The 17,986-nt window shown below is 31.0% G+C and overlaps 1 protein-coding gene across 1 annotated transcript; it reads left to right on the top strand.

The window, feature by feature from the left end:
- The first annotated feature begins 6,606 nt into the window (after positions 1–6,606).
- LOC105780039 (protein trichome birefringence) lies at positions 6,607–9,673 on the top strand. The gene is made up of 5 exons (XM_012604119.2): positions 6,607–7,781; positions 8,067–8,259; positions 8,366–8,559; positions 8,665–8,823; positions 9,030–9,673. Exons 1-5 carry the CDS (start codon positions 6,736–6,738, stop codon positions 9,394–9,396), a joined length of 1,959 nt encoding a protein of 652 aa, XP_012459573.1. The 5' UTR covers positions 6,607–6,735; the 3' UTR covers positions 9,397–9,673.
- The last annotated feature ends 8,313 nt before the right edge of the window (positions 9,674–17,986 follow it).

Genomic DNA, 17,986 nt, shown 5'->3' with positions numbered 1-17,986 from the left:
CACCGACTAGTCGATGTCGTCCTTTCCCCGCATGTCCACCTTGTGCAGTTCCTTCAGGTCTTGCGGTGGTGGCAAAATTCGTTGCCTCTACTAGAACTGCTTCAACACTTGATCCGAATCATGCATTTCCACCGTCGCATACACTATCAATGGCACCTTCGCATCCCACATCTGTCGATTTCCCAACACTTCTGACGGGATGCAGGTTATGACATCGATGTTGGCGTACGAAATACATTCAAACTGATAAGCAAAATTGTAAATATCATTATTTGTGAATTTTTTTTACGAATCATTATGTAAATAGGTTTAAAAAAATAGGTAACTAACCTCGATTTCTGACCTTGATCTAACAACAACCTAATATCTTTTAGAACCTCAGGCAGTCTCATGTAGGTTGACCTATGGTTCCATTTGTACAAGCGATATGTTAGTCGAAATGTATAATAATAAAATTATTGTACAAACTAAGTATTTGTTAATAAATGATGTTTACCTTATCACCAACGAGAACATATATGGGTCGGTCACCTTGGGACATAGAAATGGTAGTTGCCACTGGGCCCACGACTACAGTAGAAGTAAACAACCACTGATTGATGCCGACCTCGAGTTTGTGGCCTGGCATATCTCCCGATATAACATGGACAATACGAAAGATCCCTAACTTAGTTTCCTATTGTCATTAAAGTCCACTAGATGTAGTAGCCACCTTACGTGCACCAAATTTCGAGATTTTTTGAGTATTAAAATGCCCCCGATTAACTTCATGATGTATGCTTGGGCATATTGTTGTATCACCTCCTTTGTTCGGTCTTCAGGGTCTTTAGGGAACTCGTCAAAATTATCTTTCAACCAGTTCATCAATATCCGACCACCTTCGAACTTGTCTGGAACCTTTCCCAACAGTGATCGGTAGAGGGTCACTTTGTCCGAAACAATCCCAGATCCCATGATGATTGGCCTATTCACTGGCAGACCAAATTGTAGCACTACGTGTTCAAGTGAGATTGTACACGTGTCGCATAGAAGGTGGAAAGTGTGTGTTTTGGGCCTCCATCTTTCCACCGATGCACTAATTGTTGCAAATCGAGTTTGCAACCCTCGGACATGTGAGACGCATGTAAGAATCCAGCCACTTGCAAGTGGCCACGAATTTCAGGAATCACATGCTTTCCCATATTATGGATGAAGCCTTCCAAAACACGAATGTTCGCCTATTTACACAAAAAAATTATAATTATAATTATAATTAAAAAAAATTAAATTTAACATTTATCATTACTAATTAGGCGGTGGAAATATGTTTGTCATCGAAGCGGATTAGGGAGGCGGTCATTCGTGAGAAATCGATTTAAAAGAATAAAAACTAGATAATTAAAAAACAATATTTTTAAATCAAAATATTGAAAATTATTAGAAATGAGAGACTTGAGAGACTTGAGAGGGATTGATAGAATTTGAGAGAATTGAGAGAGTTGAGAGAAGGATGTGAACAAAAAAAAAAAGAAATTTGAGAGCTATTTATAGGATAAAAAAAGTTACTGTTAGGGTTTTAATTTTTTTACCGTTGGCGGCAACGTTCAAAAAGTCATTGGGATTTGATTGTTAGCTGGAAAGCATGGCCAGCTAGGCACGTTTTCCATAAAGCTTGTCCAGTTGGACGCGTATCTCAATAAAATCGACCTATATCCCCAATTAAATTTAAAAACGACGCAAAACCCTAATTTAAAAAAAACGACCTATAAATCTTATTTTGCCTAATATTCGTTACATAATATATACAAATAATTTATATTAAATAACTGAAAATAGTCCATTCTTTTCCTAAAAAGAGAAATAGTTTGTTTTTCTTTAAAAGTACACACGAGCTACTAATAATATTTCCAAAGAAAATTAATATTACTGACCAAATAAAAAAATATTTCCGTGAAAGATTTCGTTGAAGAAATTTATTTTATCGGAAATAATATATAAATAATTGAATTAAATAATTTTTATATAAATTATTTGGTAAAGAATTATCGTTTTATTTGATAATTAGTTCATAGTTTATAATTAATTGCTGATTGCAAGTGGTTGGTTTGATCAACTGATTTTATTAACTATTTATTTAAAAGTGTTTGGTAAAACTTAGTTAATAGCGAAAGTTGATATGTATAAAATGACAAATAAAAGTACGACACATTTTATTATTAAATATTTATTTATAATATTTTAGTTTTATTGGGTGAAATTATTGAAATAAAACTCTATTACCAAGGAATTAAAACATCCATTATGAAAATTAATTAGTGAATATTTTTGAAAATTTAAATAAACAAATTTCTTAAGTTTCATATTTGCAAATATTAACTTTGTGAAAATTGATAAATATTAATAGTGTATCAATATAATTATAAACTATATTCTTAGTGATAATTATGTCATGTTTTTAGTATGTAAATTAGTGATAATTATGTCACACTTTGAATTAATTTGTCATCTAACATATTTCAATTAATATAAAGTTGCATAAGAAATCATTTTACATAAGTAAATTGAAAATAAATTAAGAGTAGATAAATATTCAAGAAATAGATACATATCCAAACAAGTAAAAACAAATATTTAAGAAACATGAGTACACAACGTTGTCGTCTACTGATATCTTGGCACTCTTATTAGGCTTGAGAACATCTGGCAAAGGGAGTAATTTTTGAGTAAATATGGTCAGATATGTCATTTCACATATCTCATTCCCAATCAGTTGTGAAAAATGCTGCCTGTCCTTGTATTTTTTTTTTTGTTTGGAGCTTTTAGGTTTTAACTCAATAAGCTCTTGCAAAACTCCATTTACACACACTACAATTAGAGAGTTTGATTACCTAATCATCCATTTGTGCCCAAATCTAACTAAAAAAAAAAGCCTAAAACTCTGTTTACTAAAAATTTCTATAAGTTTTTAATTTAGCTAGTAATTTATTATATAAATGATTTATTAAATAATTATTTAAACTCTACTTGATTAAATATAAATTAGAAATAAAATAACAAAAAAATAAATTATATGTAATAAAAAATAAAATAAAGGCCATTAGTGGTCCTTGCATTATATTAAAAAGCACATTATTTTATAATCCTAAAAGATGAAAAAGGAAAAATGTGTGGTGAGCATGGTAAAAGAAACCTGCACCAGAGACTGGATCCATAAAAAGGATAAAAATAGAAATTATAACCGTTGATTCGTTTAGTCAAAAAAAAAAAAAAACCGTTGATTCGTGTTTTCTCTTTTTCTTTTTCAAGAATACAATATAACGAAATTAAATAAATCCAAGTTTAATGTTGGCTTTAGTCCTTGAAGTAACTTTTTTTTTCACTTTGGTCCTTAAAGATTTTTACTCATTTCAGTCCCTAATTTTATTAGACCTTTCTAATTTAATCTCTAACGCTATTAGACATTTTAATTCAATCCTTTAAATGTTACAAAACGGTTGTGATATCTAACTAATCATAAATTGCCACGAGGTATATGATAATATCACAATGAAATTATTATTTGGAAAAACCTAAAAATATTTTTAAATAATTATAAATATATATAATTGTTTGAAAATTTAAAATATGTTAGAATTTTTAAAATTGTAAAAATAATTAAAATTATAAAAAATTATAAAAAACTAGAAATTGTAAAAATCATAAAAATTATAAAAATTATAAAATTATAAAAATTATAAAATTATAAAAAATTGTAAAAGATTGTAAAAATAATTAAAAACAAAAAAACAAATAAAATTGTTGTATCTTAAAATAAAGTACACCTTCGGTAATAATTTAAAATAGTAAAAATTTGATAGAAACAATCAATTTTATAAAAGTTGAATACATTTTACATCAAATTTTAATATTTTAAAATAAATAAATTTTAGTACTTTACTAGTGTTACCGGCATCATGTTTATTTGATTTGATCTGGGATTAAGCTTTCTTCATCCATCATCATACTCATGCTCTTTTATTTTGTATCAAAGCTTTTAGAATGGTCAAACATTCACCAATAATTCTTAAGATATTAGTCTAGAGAAAATAATTTGTCTTGAGATAGTAAAAATATTTGGAATAAATAAAATTATTATTTATTTGCAAAACATTATTTTTCATTATTTGAATAAATTGAAAAAATTATCAAATTTATCACTTAAAATATATACTAATTTTAAATTTTGATTAATTGAATTATAAAATAATTATTATCGATGGTATCCTTTCAATGGATAATAATCTCATTCAAGCTCTAGAAAATGTGATCTTTTAAGTGTTTTTTGTGTAAGTTTTATATTTTTATATTGATAGTGTAATTTTATAATCTTCCTATTTTTTAATAATCCTATTTTTAAATAATTTTGTAAATATTTTATAAAATTTTCATATTTTAAATATTTTTCAAGGTTTTTCAGATGTTATGATGTCATCGTATGACACGTAGCAACATATGATTAGTTAGATATCCTAGCAGATAGTTTTTAACGTCTAAAAGACTAAACTGGGAACGTCTAATAATGTTAGGGACTAAAGGGATAAAAAACTTTAAAACTAAAGTGAGAAAAGTTATATATTTTAAGGTCTAAATGTGCATTAAGCCATAAATCTATAAGAGAATCCAGACATTATATATGTGCATGAAAAGATCCATTAGTTTGAATTTTGATATCTATATTTATACATATATAATTTGTTTGACCAAGTTTATCCCTTTAATTTATTTTTAATAAAGGATTGAATGAATGAATATAACGATATTTTCTGTCTTCTATAATTTTATATAAAACGCTTAAATAAAAGAACTAAAAAGCCAATAGCTAAATTATTAATTAGTTTTTTTTATAAATATAAAATCAATATTAATATTTTCTTTCACCCGTGATAAAATCTCTCGGGGATAATCTTACTCTTAGATTGATCTTTCTTTATTTTCTTGAAGATGAACCTCTGCCATTACTCGACACTGATCGCCTTCGCCATACACTATCAAGAAAAAAATAGTGGATTTAGGGTTTAGGTTTTCTCATTGAGGTGTAAATTTGATTGGTATTTAATTTATTTGAAATTCTTTTGGGGTTCCGATATTCTTCTAAAAATTTATCTGTATCCTTTTATTTTCTCATACGTTCCTTTTTATAGAAATTTTTTAGAGTTTTAGATCATCCATAACTCTTCTTTCTTCCTGTTTAAAATTTGAAAATTGCTCCACCTTTAGGTTTAAAATTTGAAAAGAAATCTCTTTATTATCTATATTAGCTTAATTTATTATTTAGATACTTTTAATATATTTCTGTATATAATTTATTTAATTTATTTTTAATTTTAAAAAATCATAGTTTACTTATGATAATTTATTTAAAATTACTTAGATAATTTATTGTTTAGATAATTATTTAGATAAATTTATTAAGAATATATTAATAACTTAGATTATTTAAATAATTTATAGTTTATTTATATATTTAGATAAATTTATTAAGAATATATTAATAACTTAGATTATTTAAATCATTTATAGTTTATTTATATATTTTTAGACAAATTATTAAATATGTTAATTTTAAATAAATTATTTATGATTGTACAATAAAATAAAAATATTAAAATGTTAGTATATTTTAAATAATTAAAATATCTAATTATTGTTTATAATTAAAATAATTATTAATTAAACATCAAAATTATTAATATATTATATTTAATGCACGTGCAATATTATAAACAATAATATATTAAATATGTTAATTATATTATATTTAAACCAAATTATTAATAAATATTAAACATCAATATTATATTATTAATAATTTAAAATTTATATTTTATGATATTAATAAATTATTAATTAAACTCAATCATAATAAATTATTTTATAATTTCTTGTATAAATTTAGATAATTTAGGTTTAATATTAAAATTTTTAGTAGTTTGATTTAATACCCGTACAATGCATAATTATAAATAATTAAAATACTTTTAATCTAGACATCCAATTTTATTACTAATCCAAATTTTATTTAAGTATTGTAATTTGAAAATAATATATTTATTACAAATATATTTTTATTTCAAATTATATTTGCTTTGTAGTAAATATATTTCATTTGTCCAATTTTATTTTATATATTTATCACGTTATTTATAGTACTTTATTTATAGATTTAGCTAAATAAAAATAATATAATTTTATATTTAAAATATTTTGGAAGGATAATTTGAGAAGAAATATATACAATAATTTCTGAAAGTAAAGAAATTAAATGGATAATGAAAAATTAAACAGATTATCTAAAAAGTCTAAAAAATGGAAAATGCGTCATTTGTCACAAAATCAACTTGTATACCTTATTATATATATATATGATTATTGATTATGGAATTTTTTATTTATTAAAATAAAAAATTCTACCAAAATAATGGCCGACAAATTAAAAATTTACTCAGAATCGAAAATGGATTAATACTAACCTGTCCTAATTTTGTAATTAGATTGATCTAGTATTTCATTTTATTCACTATTGAACTGAAAAATCAACTTAAAATTTAGTATCTGTTTGTGTAGAGTCGTATTCATATTTAAGAGTCGTCCCACTTCTCCACTCTCTCTCCCCAAACACTAATTTTTCTCTTTCACTTTCCCATCTCATCTGTTTTTTATTCTATATCTGAGTTTTGCGAGATAGAAACTCAAAAGAGATCAAGTTTGGTCTCTTCCATGGCGGATATAGCAAAGTACACGCCTATCAATGGAGGAACTACGACTGCAGTCACGGCAGAGTTTAATTATCTGTTTTCAATCATCAAAACAAGGAGAACAGTGGCTTTCTTCATGTTTGCCTTCGTCGGTTTTACTGTTTTCTTAGCTTTTAGCCCTTCTTCTAACTCTTCTTCTCCTTGGGTCACCAACATCTTTTCATCAACTTCCTCTCCAGCTACTTCATCTGCTGGCTCTTACAGATCTCAATCATTTTCCCTCTTCGATTACTTCTTTCCCAACACCTCTTCTTCACGAACTCTTAACATCACTTCTCCTTCTCCATCTCCATCTCCGTCTTCTTCTAATAGCAACACCAGATCTAATAACACTGCAACTCAAGTAGCCAACAATCCAAGTGAGGACCTACTTTCTGCCAAAAAAACCAACAAAACCCAATCTTTCAACATAAATAAACAACGCCCCAGCTCCGAAAATACAACTTTTAGGTCTCCCTACAGTGGTTTAAACAACACCAAAAGTTCAGTTTTGCATGCAAATCAGACCACAGTTTCTCCTCCTCCTAACTTGAATCAAAATCCTCCAAGTACAAATAACCAGACTGGAAAGAAAGAGAATTCTGATAAAGCTCAAGTTCTGAAATCTAATCAGACAACAACGGTCACAGAGAAAACCCTGGAGGCAGCTAATCGGAGCACCAATTCTCCAGCTAAATCTGAATCTTCCAACAAGTTAAGTTCTGGGAAGGGAGAGAAAATCGTAGGGCAAAAGGGTGTGGTGTCGAACTACTCAGCTTCCCTAACAAACAAACCAAGCAATGGAAGTGATTCAGGGTTGACAGCTAAACAGGAAATTGATAATTTAATCGACTCTTTGATGAACTGCGATTTATTCGATGGAAAATGGTTGAAGGATGATTCATATCCACTTTATAAACCTGGGTCCTGTTCGTTCATTGATGAGCAGTTTAGTTGCGTTGCCAATGGAAGGCCTGATAGAGATTATCAGAAACTGAAATGGAAGCCTAAAGGCTGCACTTTACCAAGGTATTTGATTCTTTTAATGTTGTTTTTAGTGTCTTATCGTCCAAGTAATACTTTTGAGCGTGTTTGATCGGTTTGATATTGAGTTGGTTTTTCTTTAATGGAATTTGGTCATGTTTGATCTTTGAATTAGTCATCTAGGGATTTTATTTGATTCTGTTAGTAATCTAAACTGTTGATTGCATTTTCATTTACAGATTGCAATATAAACTGTTGAATTTTGTTTTCTTTTATTATTAAAATAAGATTAATTACATGAAACTGATCCTTTTTTTTTTCCCCTTGAAGATTGAATGGTGGTCACATGTTAGAGTTATTGAGGGGTAAGAGGCTTGTTTTTGTCGGGGATTCTTTAAATAGGAATATGTGGGAATCTCTAGTTTGCATTCTGAGAAATGCTGCAAAAAAGCCCGAAAATGTTTATGAAGCACATGGAAGACATTATTTTCGAGGGGAAGCTTCGTATTCTTTCATATTCAAAGTAGGTTTTTCATTGCTTATCTTTGGTACATTAGGTAATGTACTTGAAATTTAATGAAACTTATTTTGTTTCCCTTTTTGGGGTTGGCTTGGATGATGATGAACAGGATTATAATTTCACTATAGAGTTCTTCGTATCTCCGTTCTTGGTCCGAGAATGGGAAATGCCAGACAAAACTGGAGCAAAGAAGGAGACATTGCGGCTTGATCTTGTTGGAAAATCATCAGATCAATATAAATCGGCAGATATCCTTATCTTCAATACAGGTCATTGGTGGACTCATGAGAAAACTTCCAAAGGGTTGGTTGATTATATTTCCATGTAACTGTTTACCTTATAAGGCTGTTATGGGTGATCTATGGAGTTTAACCATTATTTTTCATATTAAACAATGGCAAACTACAGGAAAGATTATTACCAGGAAGGTAGCCATGTTTATAATGAATTGAATGTTCTCGAGGCCTTTCGGAAAGCTTTGACAACCTGGGCTAGATGGGTTGATGCTAGTGTAAATCCTATGAAGACTATGGTGTTCTTTAGGGGTTATTCCGCATCGCATTTCAGGTAAAGTGAGATTTTTTTATGTTGTTTTGGTCCAGTTTTGGAACAGAACAAAGGGGTAGGACAATCGGTTGCTATATTTGCTGCATAATTTTTGTACTTGCTGAGAATTATGGAGGCCTTTCATGGTCTTCATTTTGAATTTCATGTTAGTTCAACCATAGTATATTATTTCTAAATTATTTACGGGTGTTTGAATCTTTGTCCAGTGGCGGACAGTGGAATTCTGGAGGAGCATGTGATAGCGAAACTAGGCCGATCAAGAACGAAACATATCTTAAACCATATCCACCAAAGATGTTGGTGTTAGAATCAGTGCTGAAGGGGATGAAAACGCACGTCACCTACCTAAATATCACCCGGCTGACCGATTTCAGAAAGGATGGCCACCCATCTATCTACCGGAAACACCTGAAGCAAACATTACCGGAAGACGAAAGAGTAGCACCACTAAAATACCAGGACTGCAGCCATTGGTGCCTTCCCGGTGTGCCGGATTCGTGGAACGAGCTTTTATATGCTGAGCTGCTTGTAAAAGAAAACAAAATGCGGCAACATCAAAGAAGAGCTAGGTAAAATGAACACCATACAAACTTAAAAAGAGTTTTATTTCATTGTGAAATTGTAGAAACAAAAGAAATGGGAAAAGAAAAAGATGTACGAGAAAATCATAGTTCTTAATTTTTTATTTTTTCCCACTACTTCTAAATTATGGAAGTAAGGTAGTAAAGGCAAAGCTCTATTCTTGGAGAGATCAATTTTATGCTTGTAATAATTGTTACTTTGTTTATAGTATAATATGAAGTATAGAGGATGGTTTTCTTAGCCTCAAATTTGCTTTGAGGGTTGTAAATCTCCTTACCATTTAGTTTGCTTAATTTTAAAATTTTTGTTTCGTCATTACATTTTTATGATACCTAAAAAGTTAGGTTCTTGGCATTATAAACGACCGACCATTGAGGCTTTTTATGAAGCAAATAAAATAATGCTGATTAGGTTGTCAATCTTATGTTGCTTTTCACATTGTCACATGGGGTGTCTTGACAAACCCTTCCGTGTAATAGAATTTAGATTTCAAATTAAAAATAATTAAAAGATAATATTTTCCCTAATAGAATCCAAAATTCGGATTTAATATAATTAATTTATATTTACAAGATAATATTTGAAGAAATTAAATTTGAGTTAACAATCTGTATTTTAAGTAGTTTGTAGTAACATTAGGAAATTATAAGAAAAGAGCTAATCTTGTCTTTAATCAAAATGGCTTTTTCACTTTGTAAAGATTCGTATTCTTCTCCATAATTGAATCTCTTTTCTCTCCTATTAATTAAAATCTCTAGCAAGTGTCGGCAGAGCAAAGCTAGTCCTCTCATCTTTTCCTTATGTTTTTATTTATATGCTATAAGATTGCATATATGATAAATATTTTGCTCAATTTTTTTTAATCTGAAAAAAAATCGGAAAAGAAATTTTTTTTTTTTATTGCTAAATCTTGTTTGAAGTTAATTATATCACCTCGTCATTTGGACTAGATAAAAGTCTAAAGAGAACTAACTCATAAAGCATCTCGTCATTTGTTACGAGACCATCACAAGGCCGCTTAGAAATTCAAGATCTACCTAAAAGTTCCTCATGTCACATCCTAGCATTTTATTTTACTCTTATCTATAAATAAACACATTGGTTTGCCATTTTCATCAATAGTTAGAATTTTCTTTGAGCAACCTTGTCAAAATTTAGAAACTTGTTATTTATGCTAATTCTTTGAGAATAGAATAAATTAGGAAATTTTGGGTTATTGGTTTTTTAGATTTGAGGTAAGATTAATATTTATATTTACTAAAGCAATTTTAATTTGAGATAGAATTTGAGTGACTAAGGAGAGATTTAGATTCGAAAGTTTGTTTGTGATTTATTTAGATATCCTCTATTCATGATTTTAGATTTGAAGTCCACTCTTTAAGCACATGTGAGTTCGAAAATAGTGAAAAAGATTGTTTAGTTGAAAATTCGGATTGTTTAGAGATCATATTTGACAGATCAAAAAGCCCAGAGATCCTCCTTGACGTATTCGACACCAACTTTAATTTTCTTGTGGCATCAGACAAAAAACATACTTAGGTAATTAGATTATGGTGGTTTATTGCAATAGATGTCATGAGTTGATTCTATTGTATGAAATTTTTTAAAGATTCTATTGCTACTATCACATTTTCCATTATCGTAAATCCAACAGTTTAACCATTAATGCTTCCTCACAACGACAAATTCCATGCCATTCCTTTCTTTGGACTAGGGTGTCGAGTCACTCCCACTTTTTTCATCGGTTTCAATTGTCCTGTCATTCCTCAAGATCATTTCCCTTTTATCTGGACATTGAACGCTATATGGCTTATCCCCAAAATAAAAAACATTTAATATTTTGAAGCATACTAGATTGGGGAGATTTTATACCATGCTTGTTACGACAAACATTTCCCTTGCTTTTATCTTTATCTTTTTTAAGGATTTAAAGCTATTCTTTCATGCAAATCAATTACACATGTATGTCGTACTTTTACATATTTAAGATTCAGAATCCATTCTCAAAGTTGCATCAAATGTATATATATCCACAAATTGAAACATTCAACTTTTCTCATATAAAGATCACAAGGTCTTAAGAATGAGTCACATGTACTTAATAAGAAACATAGATATCACTTCCATTCATAAGTTTCAAAAACTACAAAGATCACCTCATTCAAATTTGATAGATCCTACTCATACACAAATTTTTTTTCTAAGGATTACTCTAGGGGCCAAGGTCTCATCTTAGCACGAATCTTATTCACACATCTATCTTTTCACATATGACAAGTCACATAGGCCCTTTCCAATGCTCTACACAAACAGTCACATGTTTTCTAGTTCAAAAGATGTCCCTTAGTGCCTCTCATAGTCACCAAATGTGTATTGAGCACTACTTGCGTTCAAGAGGTGTTCTCACATCACCATTTTGATGTGGCCATAGACACATCAATCCTCATCAACAACTCTATTCCAGTATGCTTATTAATTATATTCATTCCAATGCATGTATATAAAATCATATTAGACTTACTACCAAATTGATAAAAATTCGATGTCACCAATTATCAAAAAAAATACTTGGGGATATCATCGCCTTTGTTCTCTTAATTGACATGTATACTTAAACTCGACTTACAAGCTCAATTTCATCCAAGAACTGACTAAATCTAAGCTTTGATACTCGTAAATATGACACCCCTCACCCATCCTAATGTATGATACTAACGGGAGATGCTATTGAAGCCTATCTGGAACAAAAATCTCAGATTATTTAAAATTTCCATCTTAATTCATTTTCATAAAATCATAAAGTTTAGTTTTAAATAATTTAAAGGCTTTAAAAGTATTTGAAAATAATTTAGAACCATTTTGTAGGTGATTAGAAGTGTTTGGAACAACAAATGTGTCACACCTCTAAAATCGTCGAATCCAAAAAGATGAGTAAAGTATGTATGCAAATTCTTTGGCGCGTTGTGTAACAAAATCCGCCACACTATTGGCCTGATGGCGATTTAGAGTATTGGCGTATACTAGCATTAAAGCATCCACCTGTTGGCGGTATCTAAGGAATTAATTGCAAGATGTTTTCAAGTGAGGAAAGATTATGCCCAAGAAAGTGCGCACTTAAGAAGAGTACACCCCAGAGTTTTGTTTAAGCACTAAGAGCCTATTAAGTGTATGAGGAAGCTGTAGGAGACTTAATTGTCTTTAAGACCACGCCGATCGTGAGACACCGTCAAGACATAGTATGCATGATTTGCATGAATATTGTTCAAGTGGATCTTGTATAGGGTTTAGTTGGGAGTTGTTGGGATTCTTGTACACTAAAACAATATGAAAGATTTAAGTAGCAAGATATATAAAAGATTTCTTGTACACTAAAATAATATGCACAATTCAGAGTCCTACCTCTAACACTAGCTACTGCAACCCCTTGTTATGGCTTGCCCTCTCTGGCCCATTTCAAGGGTCGGGAAATCAAACCAGTTGAATCGGAATCCTTTTTATTTTGAACCTTGTTCTTTTCTCGTTTCTTGTGTTCCAAATGCTTAATCTCTTCCACTATCTTGGTCTTTTCAACCAGAGTTTTGAAAACCTTCTCTTGATGCAGAGCAACCTAAATCTTCAGATCATACCGCAACCCATCCTCAAATCTCAAGCTTTTATCCTAATTAGTAGCAACCATCCTTGATCATACCATTTGAGTCACAAAAATTCAGCTTCATACTCGGCCACAGTGATATCCCCCTGTTTCAACTTGTTTTATTGTTAAATTTGTTATTATTTTAGAGGCATTTGCTTGTTAAGTTGCATCTATCTTAGTGTTATTTAAGTATACATATTTTTTAAAATTTATTTTCAATTTATTGGGAAATATTTATTTTAACGTTTTTAGTACTTTTGATGTATTATATATATTTAAAACTATATAAAAAACAATATAAAAAATTTTAAAAAATTTATACGACCGAGCTGGGCTTGGGCAAAATTTTAGGCCCATTTTTTGGGCTAGTTTAGGCCTAGCAAACGAGACTAAATTTTTGGTTGGGCCCGACCCATGAGCACCTCTAGTCATAGGTCCTCGATTCCCAAATTTATACTGGGCTCCAGCAACCCTCTGAACAACCCTTAACATGGCTTGGGATACTTCATAATCCCTAGTTTTTTGATTTTCACCACCAACGACCGGTGCATTCATAGTATCATTGGTCTTAGGGTCAGGTATACCTCTTTGAGAAGCAGAGGACTCAGTCTGAGCCACATGACGCTGTCGCCTCTTGGTTTTGCATGCTTCTAATATTCATAATGAAATCCTAAGTCCACAGCTTTATTGTATAACTAGAGTTCAGAAGTGTAGTGACTAGTTAGAAGTATTCAATCTAAATTTTATCTACAGTTTCAAAAAGTTCAAGCACTAGTTATTTTTCTAAGTGTTTACAATCTATGTCTACAGCTTCAGAAGTAAAAGTAACTATGTAATATCCCACCTAGCGAAGTCCTGACTATTTAACTGTCATTTATAAAAGGAAAACTTAAAGGTAAGTTTTGAGTGCTCAACGTTAGGACTCGATTAAGTGTAAGGACATTCTTAGTGCACCAGTGATACCCTGGTTTGGCGAACTTTGAACAAAAAGAAAGGAACCCATGACGAACTCTGGTATGTACAAGGTATAGGATATTATGAAAGAACAAAACTTATGACTAACTCTAAAGAATGACAAGTATGACAAATCAAGGAGTGCTGGTAAGAATATATATATGATTATGACACATAGTATAGAGAAGTACTATTGGCGAATTAGTGTTTGCCCAAAAGCCCTTTTCAGTGTATAGGATGGGCAGACTTTGACATGAAAATAAATAGACAATGACTCTCTGTCAAATTACAATAATAAGTGAAATAGAAGTGGTAATTATGAAAGGAATGGTTATAAGGTATGAGTCCACGCCGTGGTATAGTGCATCCAGTGACTAATGTGGTCCCATGTCAACTAAATTGTGAGGAAAGATGGTTAGGAATTAACTGAACTAGAAGGGTTAAAGGCTAAAGGAGTAATCGAGTAAGTTCTTAAAGGTGACAAATTTTGATAAGGCAATTCAATCTTGATGTGACGTTTACTAAGTTCCCATAAAGACTTGAGTTAAGTTAAAATGACACTTGGGTTAAGTTAAGGGAGAGTTATCTTCATTTTTAAGAACTAAGGCTAAAAGTATATGGAAACATCTCTCTAAGATAAGTTTGAAACCTCAATTTTAGTTAGTGATTTTCCCTCCCATCAAGGTACGTTTCATGACTCTGATGGTCAAGGGAACACAAATTTATAGTATGCTTGGAGAAATAGGGTTTAGTGATACGTTTGGGTTTTAAAGTGATGATAAAGGTTACCCGAATGGGTTCTAACAAACTACCTTTGTTTATCAAGGTAGAGGAGGCTGTAGCATTTGGCTGAATGATGGATCTGGAGCCCAAACTATTGATTTCACAAGAAAGGCTAGATCTGAAGTTTAAACTACCTTTGAGATTATCAGGTGAGTCCCTAAGCTGACTCTTTCATGTAGTATGTATGTTCTAGGAACTTCTATGCTAAGTGACCAAATAGTAAAAATGAAGCTAACAAAATATGATGTAATAACTCTGATACAAAATGAAAGGTTTATGATCATGCATGTATGAAATGTATGAAGTTTGATGGATTAAGTGTAGGATATGAATCTGAATATGGATGATACCTAAATGAGTCTGAAAGCATGAATGTGTCTGCCATGAGCATGTCATTATATGATAGGTCAATGCATGATGAGTCTGTGTTTGTCTCCAAAGTCGTCAAAGGGGTCCATTTGGACTAAAAAACGAATATATGAAAAGACAAGTCTATGGCCATAGCATTGAAGAAGACCATATCGTGTAAGATAGTAACTGATGGGTTATGACATCATATGTGAAGAAGTCTATATCATGTAGGACTATAACTGGTGGGTTATGGCATCATATATAAAGAAGACCATATCGTGTAAGACTGTAACTAGTAGGTTATGACATCATATGGAAAGAAGACCATATCATGTAAGACTATAACTGGTGGGTTATGACATCATATGGGGAAGTTTAAGGAATATTTTTACCTAACGTGGTTTTCTGTGTGACCTAGAATGATGAAGGGCAAACCTCACTAAATGTGACTTTAGGCAAATCCCTATCATTTAAAACACTGGCTGAAGGACAAATTTTGTGGAAAAACTTTGGACGGGAAAGCCTTTGTGGTGAGAACTGAATCTAAATGATGTCTTTGTAGATAAAATCTGGACAGAAAAGCCTTTGTGGTGAATACTGAATGTAGAAAATGCCTTTGTGGAAAAACTTCAGAAATGTAAGCTTTCGTGGAAACTTCTGTTTAAGGAAGCATTTGTGGCAAAACTCTAGAAAGGCAAGCCTTTTTGGCGAACCTCTTAAAGAACGCCTTTGTGGCAAATCTCTGAAAGGAAATGTCTTTATGGCGATCTCTGTCAAAGGAAAGCCTCTATGGCCATCTCTGTAAAGGAGTGGCTATACCTGAAAAGAAATGCCATTGGGGTACAACTTAAGGACAGGATGCCTTAGTGGCAACTCTGTAAAGGAAAACCCTTGTGGAAAATATAAGGGAAGCCTTTGCGGTTATTTAAATAAAGTATTAGCTCGAAAGGACAACTTGAAATCACCAAGAGGTGGAGGGTGAATTGGCCTTAAGAAAATTTGTGGAAGCAACGAAAGAAAGTGTAACAATGAACACAACAATTTATAGTGGTTTGACCCCGATTGCTTACTTCATTACCTTAGCTTTCCACAACTAAGGATTTTCCCAAATTTACTAATTTGTACAAACTTTGAGGAAAATGTTTAACCTTACAATCTTCCTTTAGATATCTACTCAAAATATTAAGATTGCAACTCCCTTAAGGTTTCCACCCAAACCTTAATACTCAACCCTCTCAAAGAGAATACCAAATAGCAAACTAAGAAGTAATCCTTACAAGATTGATGTGTTTGCTAATTAAGCACAAATACAAAGAATAACACTTGACCTGAATGAATACAATGAAAGCTCACAAGTGTTTACAAGAAGAATATGAAAAAAATAAGCATTAAGGTTGTTTTGATTGATCTTTAAGCTTGATGATCTCTTTCATTATTGTAAGACTTTTGGAACATGGTATTTATATCCTCTAATACATTTCCAATCGTTGGGGTTGTTGTGAAAGTTAATAGAGCCATTGTGGATGAAAATACCATATCATTAAATTCACCTGCAACAAAAGGTATCGATACGTTTTCTACGAGTATCGATACTATTAACATTTAATGCCTCATTTAGTGATCGTTGAAATTAGTTTACAATGATACCAAAGACAAATTATCGAAACCTAATAAAAGGTATTGATACTTTTTGTAAGGTACCGATATTTTTTGTGAAAATTGAAAACAGAATGTCAATTTAGTATCAATTTTAGTATGTGTATCAATACTTTTTGGCTTGGAGCAATACTGACTTGTTTAAAAATAGTTTTAACATGATTAAAAATGTTTAACTCAATTGAGACCATTTAAACTTGATTTTATCAATTCTTCCCAATTTTGTTTAACTTTAAATTTTATTCAAAAACACATTAATTTGTTATATCAAAATATATTATCAAATAAAGCTTATTTTAACATAAAGGAATGTCTTCATGGCAAATTTTGAATGAATGGCGTGTAAGGAATTAGAAAAGAATGGCATGAATGGTCATCTGAAGGCAAAGTAAAGATAGGACTTTGAAGGTAAGATAAGCGTAAGGGATAATGTATGAACAAGTAGAAGAAACTAAGTATCCAATGAACTCTAAAAGAAAGGCACCGTATGTAAATGAAATGGTGAACCCCACATGATAATAAGAAAAGAACACCGAAGCTAGAACACGCCAGAATAGGTGGTGAATCCAGGATATGTGTTAAATGCATGTATAGATAGCACCTTGAAGTAAGAAAGATCTGGACGAACTCTATGTTAAGTAATGGGTGTAGTCTACCTTGCCTGAAGGTAATGGAAAAATTAGTAAGTATGAAATAAGATTGTAAGTTTGTTAATAAGGTAAAAAATGGTTAATGACAATGTAAAGATAATATTTAAGAAAAGACATAGAAAGTGAAGAGATTTTAAGTATAGCACGCTCAAAGGAAAGAAATGATCATTTCAGTTTGGACCTCGAATCTGGAGCCTAAAAGAGTGAAGGCTTAATGAATATGAAAGGAAGATAAGTCCTTAAAGACACTGTGAGGAAGATAAAGGTATAAAATATAAAGGAGTAATTACATTCCGTTAAAGGAAATCTTTAATGAAGTACTTGCCAGAAGGGATAGGGCAAAGTCTAAGGAAACATGTAAGATGTGCAAAGCATTTATTATGCTTGGATGTGATGAATCAGGTATTTAAGGTTTAACTCACTAAGTTCTTATAAACTTATGAATGTTATTTCATGTTTTAGGTTGCAAAGAAGTATACGCCAGGAGGGATGACGCCAGGGCTATGCCAAAAGGATGTGGCACGATGGGCTGTTATGCATACAAAGGAAGTTA

The sequence above is a fragment of the Gossypium raimondii genome, chromosome 4, assembly GCF_025698545.1.
Source record: "Gossypium raimondii isolate GPD5lz chromosome 4, ASM2569854v1, whole genome shotgun sequence".
In the NCBI taxonomy this organism is placed as follows: Eukaryota; Viridiplantae; Streptophyta; class Magnoliopsida; order Malvales; family Malvaceae; genus Gossypium; species Gossypium raimondii.
Note: the sequence above shows the minus strand (reverse complement) of the source record. Positions and strands in the feature narration are given on the sequence as shown.

Coding starts and splice junctions, on each gene's coding strand:
- LOC105780039 (XM_012604119.2), top strand. CDS start 6,736: ATGGCGGATATAGCAAAGTACACGCCTATCAATGGAGGAACTACGACT. Junction 7,782..8,066: donor AAAGGCTGCACTTTACCAAG/GTATTTGATTCT, acceptor TTCCCCTTGAAG/ATTGAATGGTGGTCACATGT. Junction 8,560..8,664: donor CATGAGAAAACTTCCAAAGG/GTTGGTTGATTA, acceptor GGCAAACTACAG/GAAAGATTATTACCAGGAAG.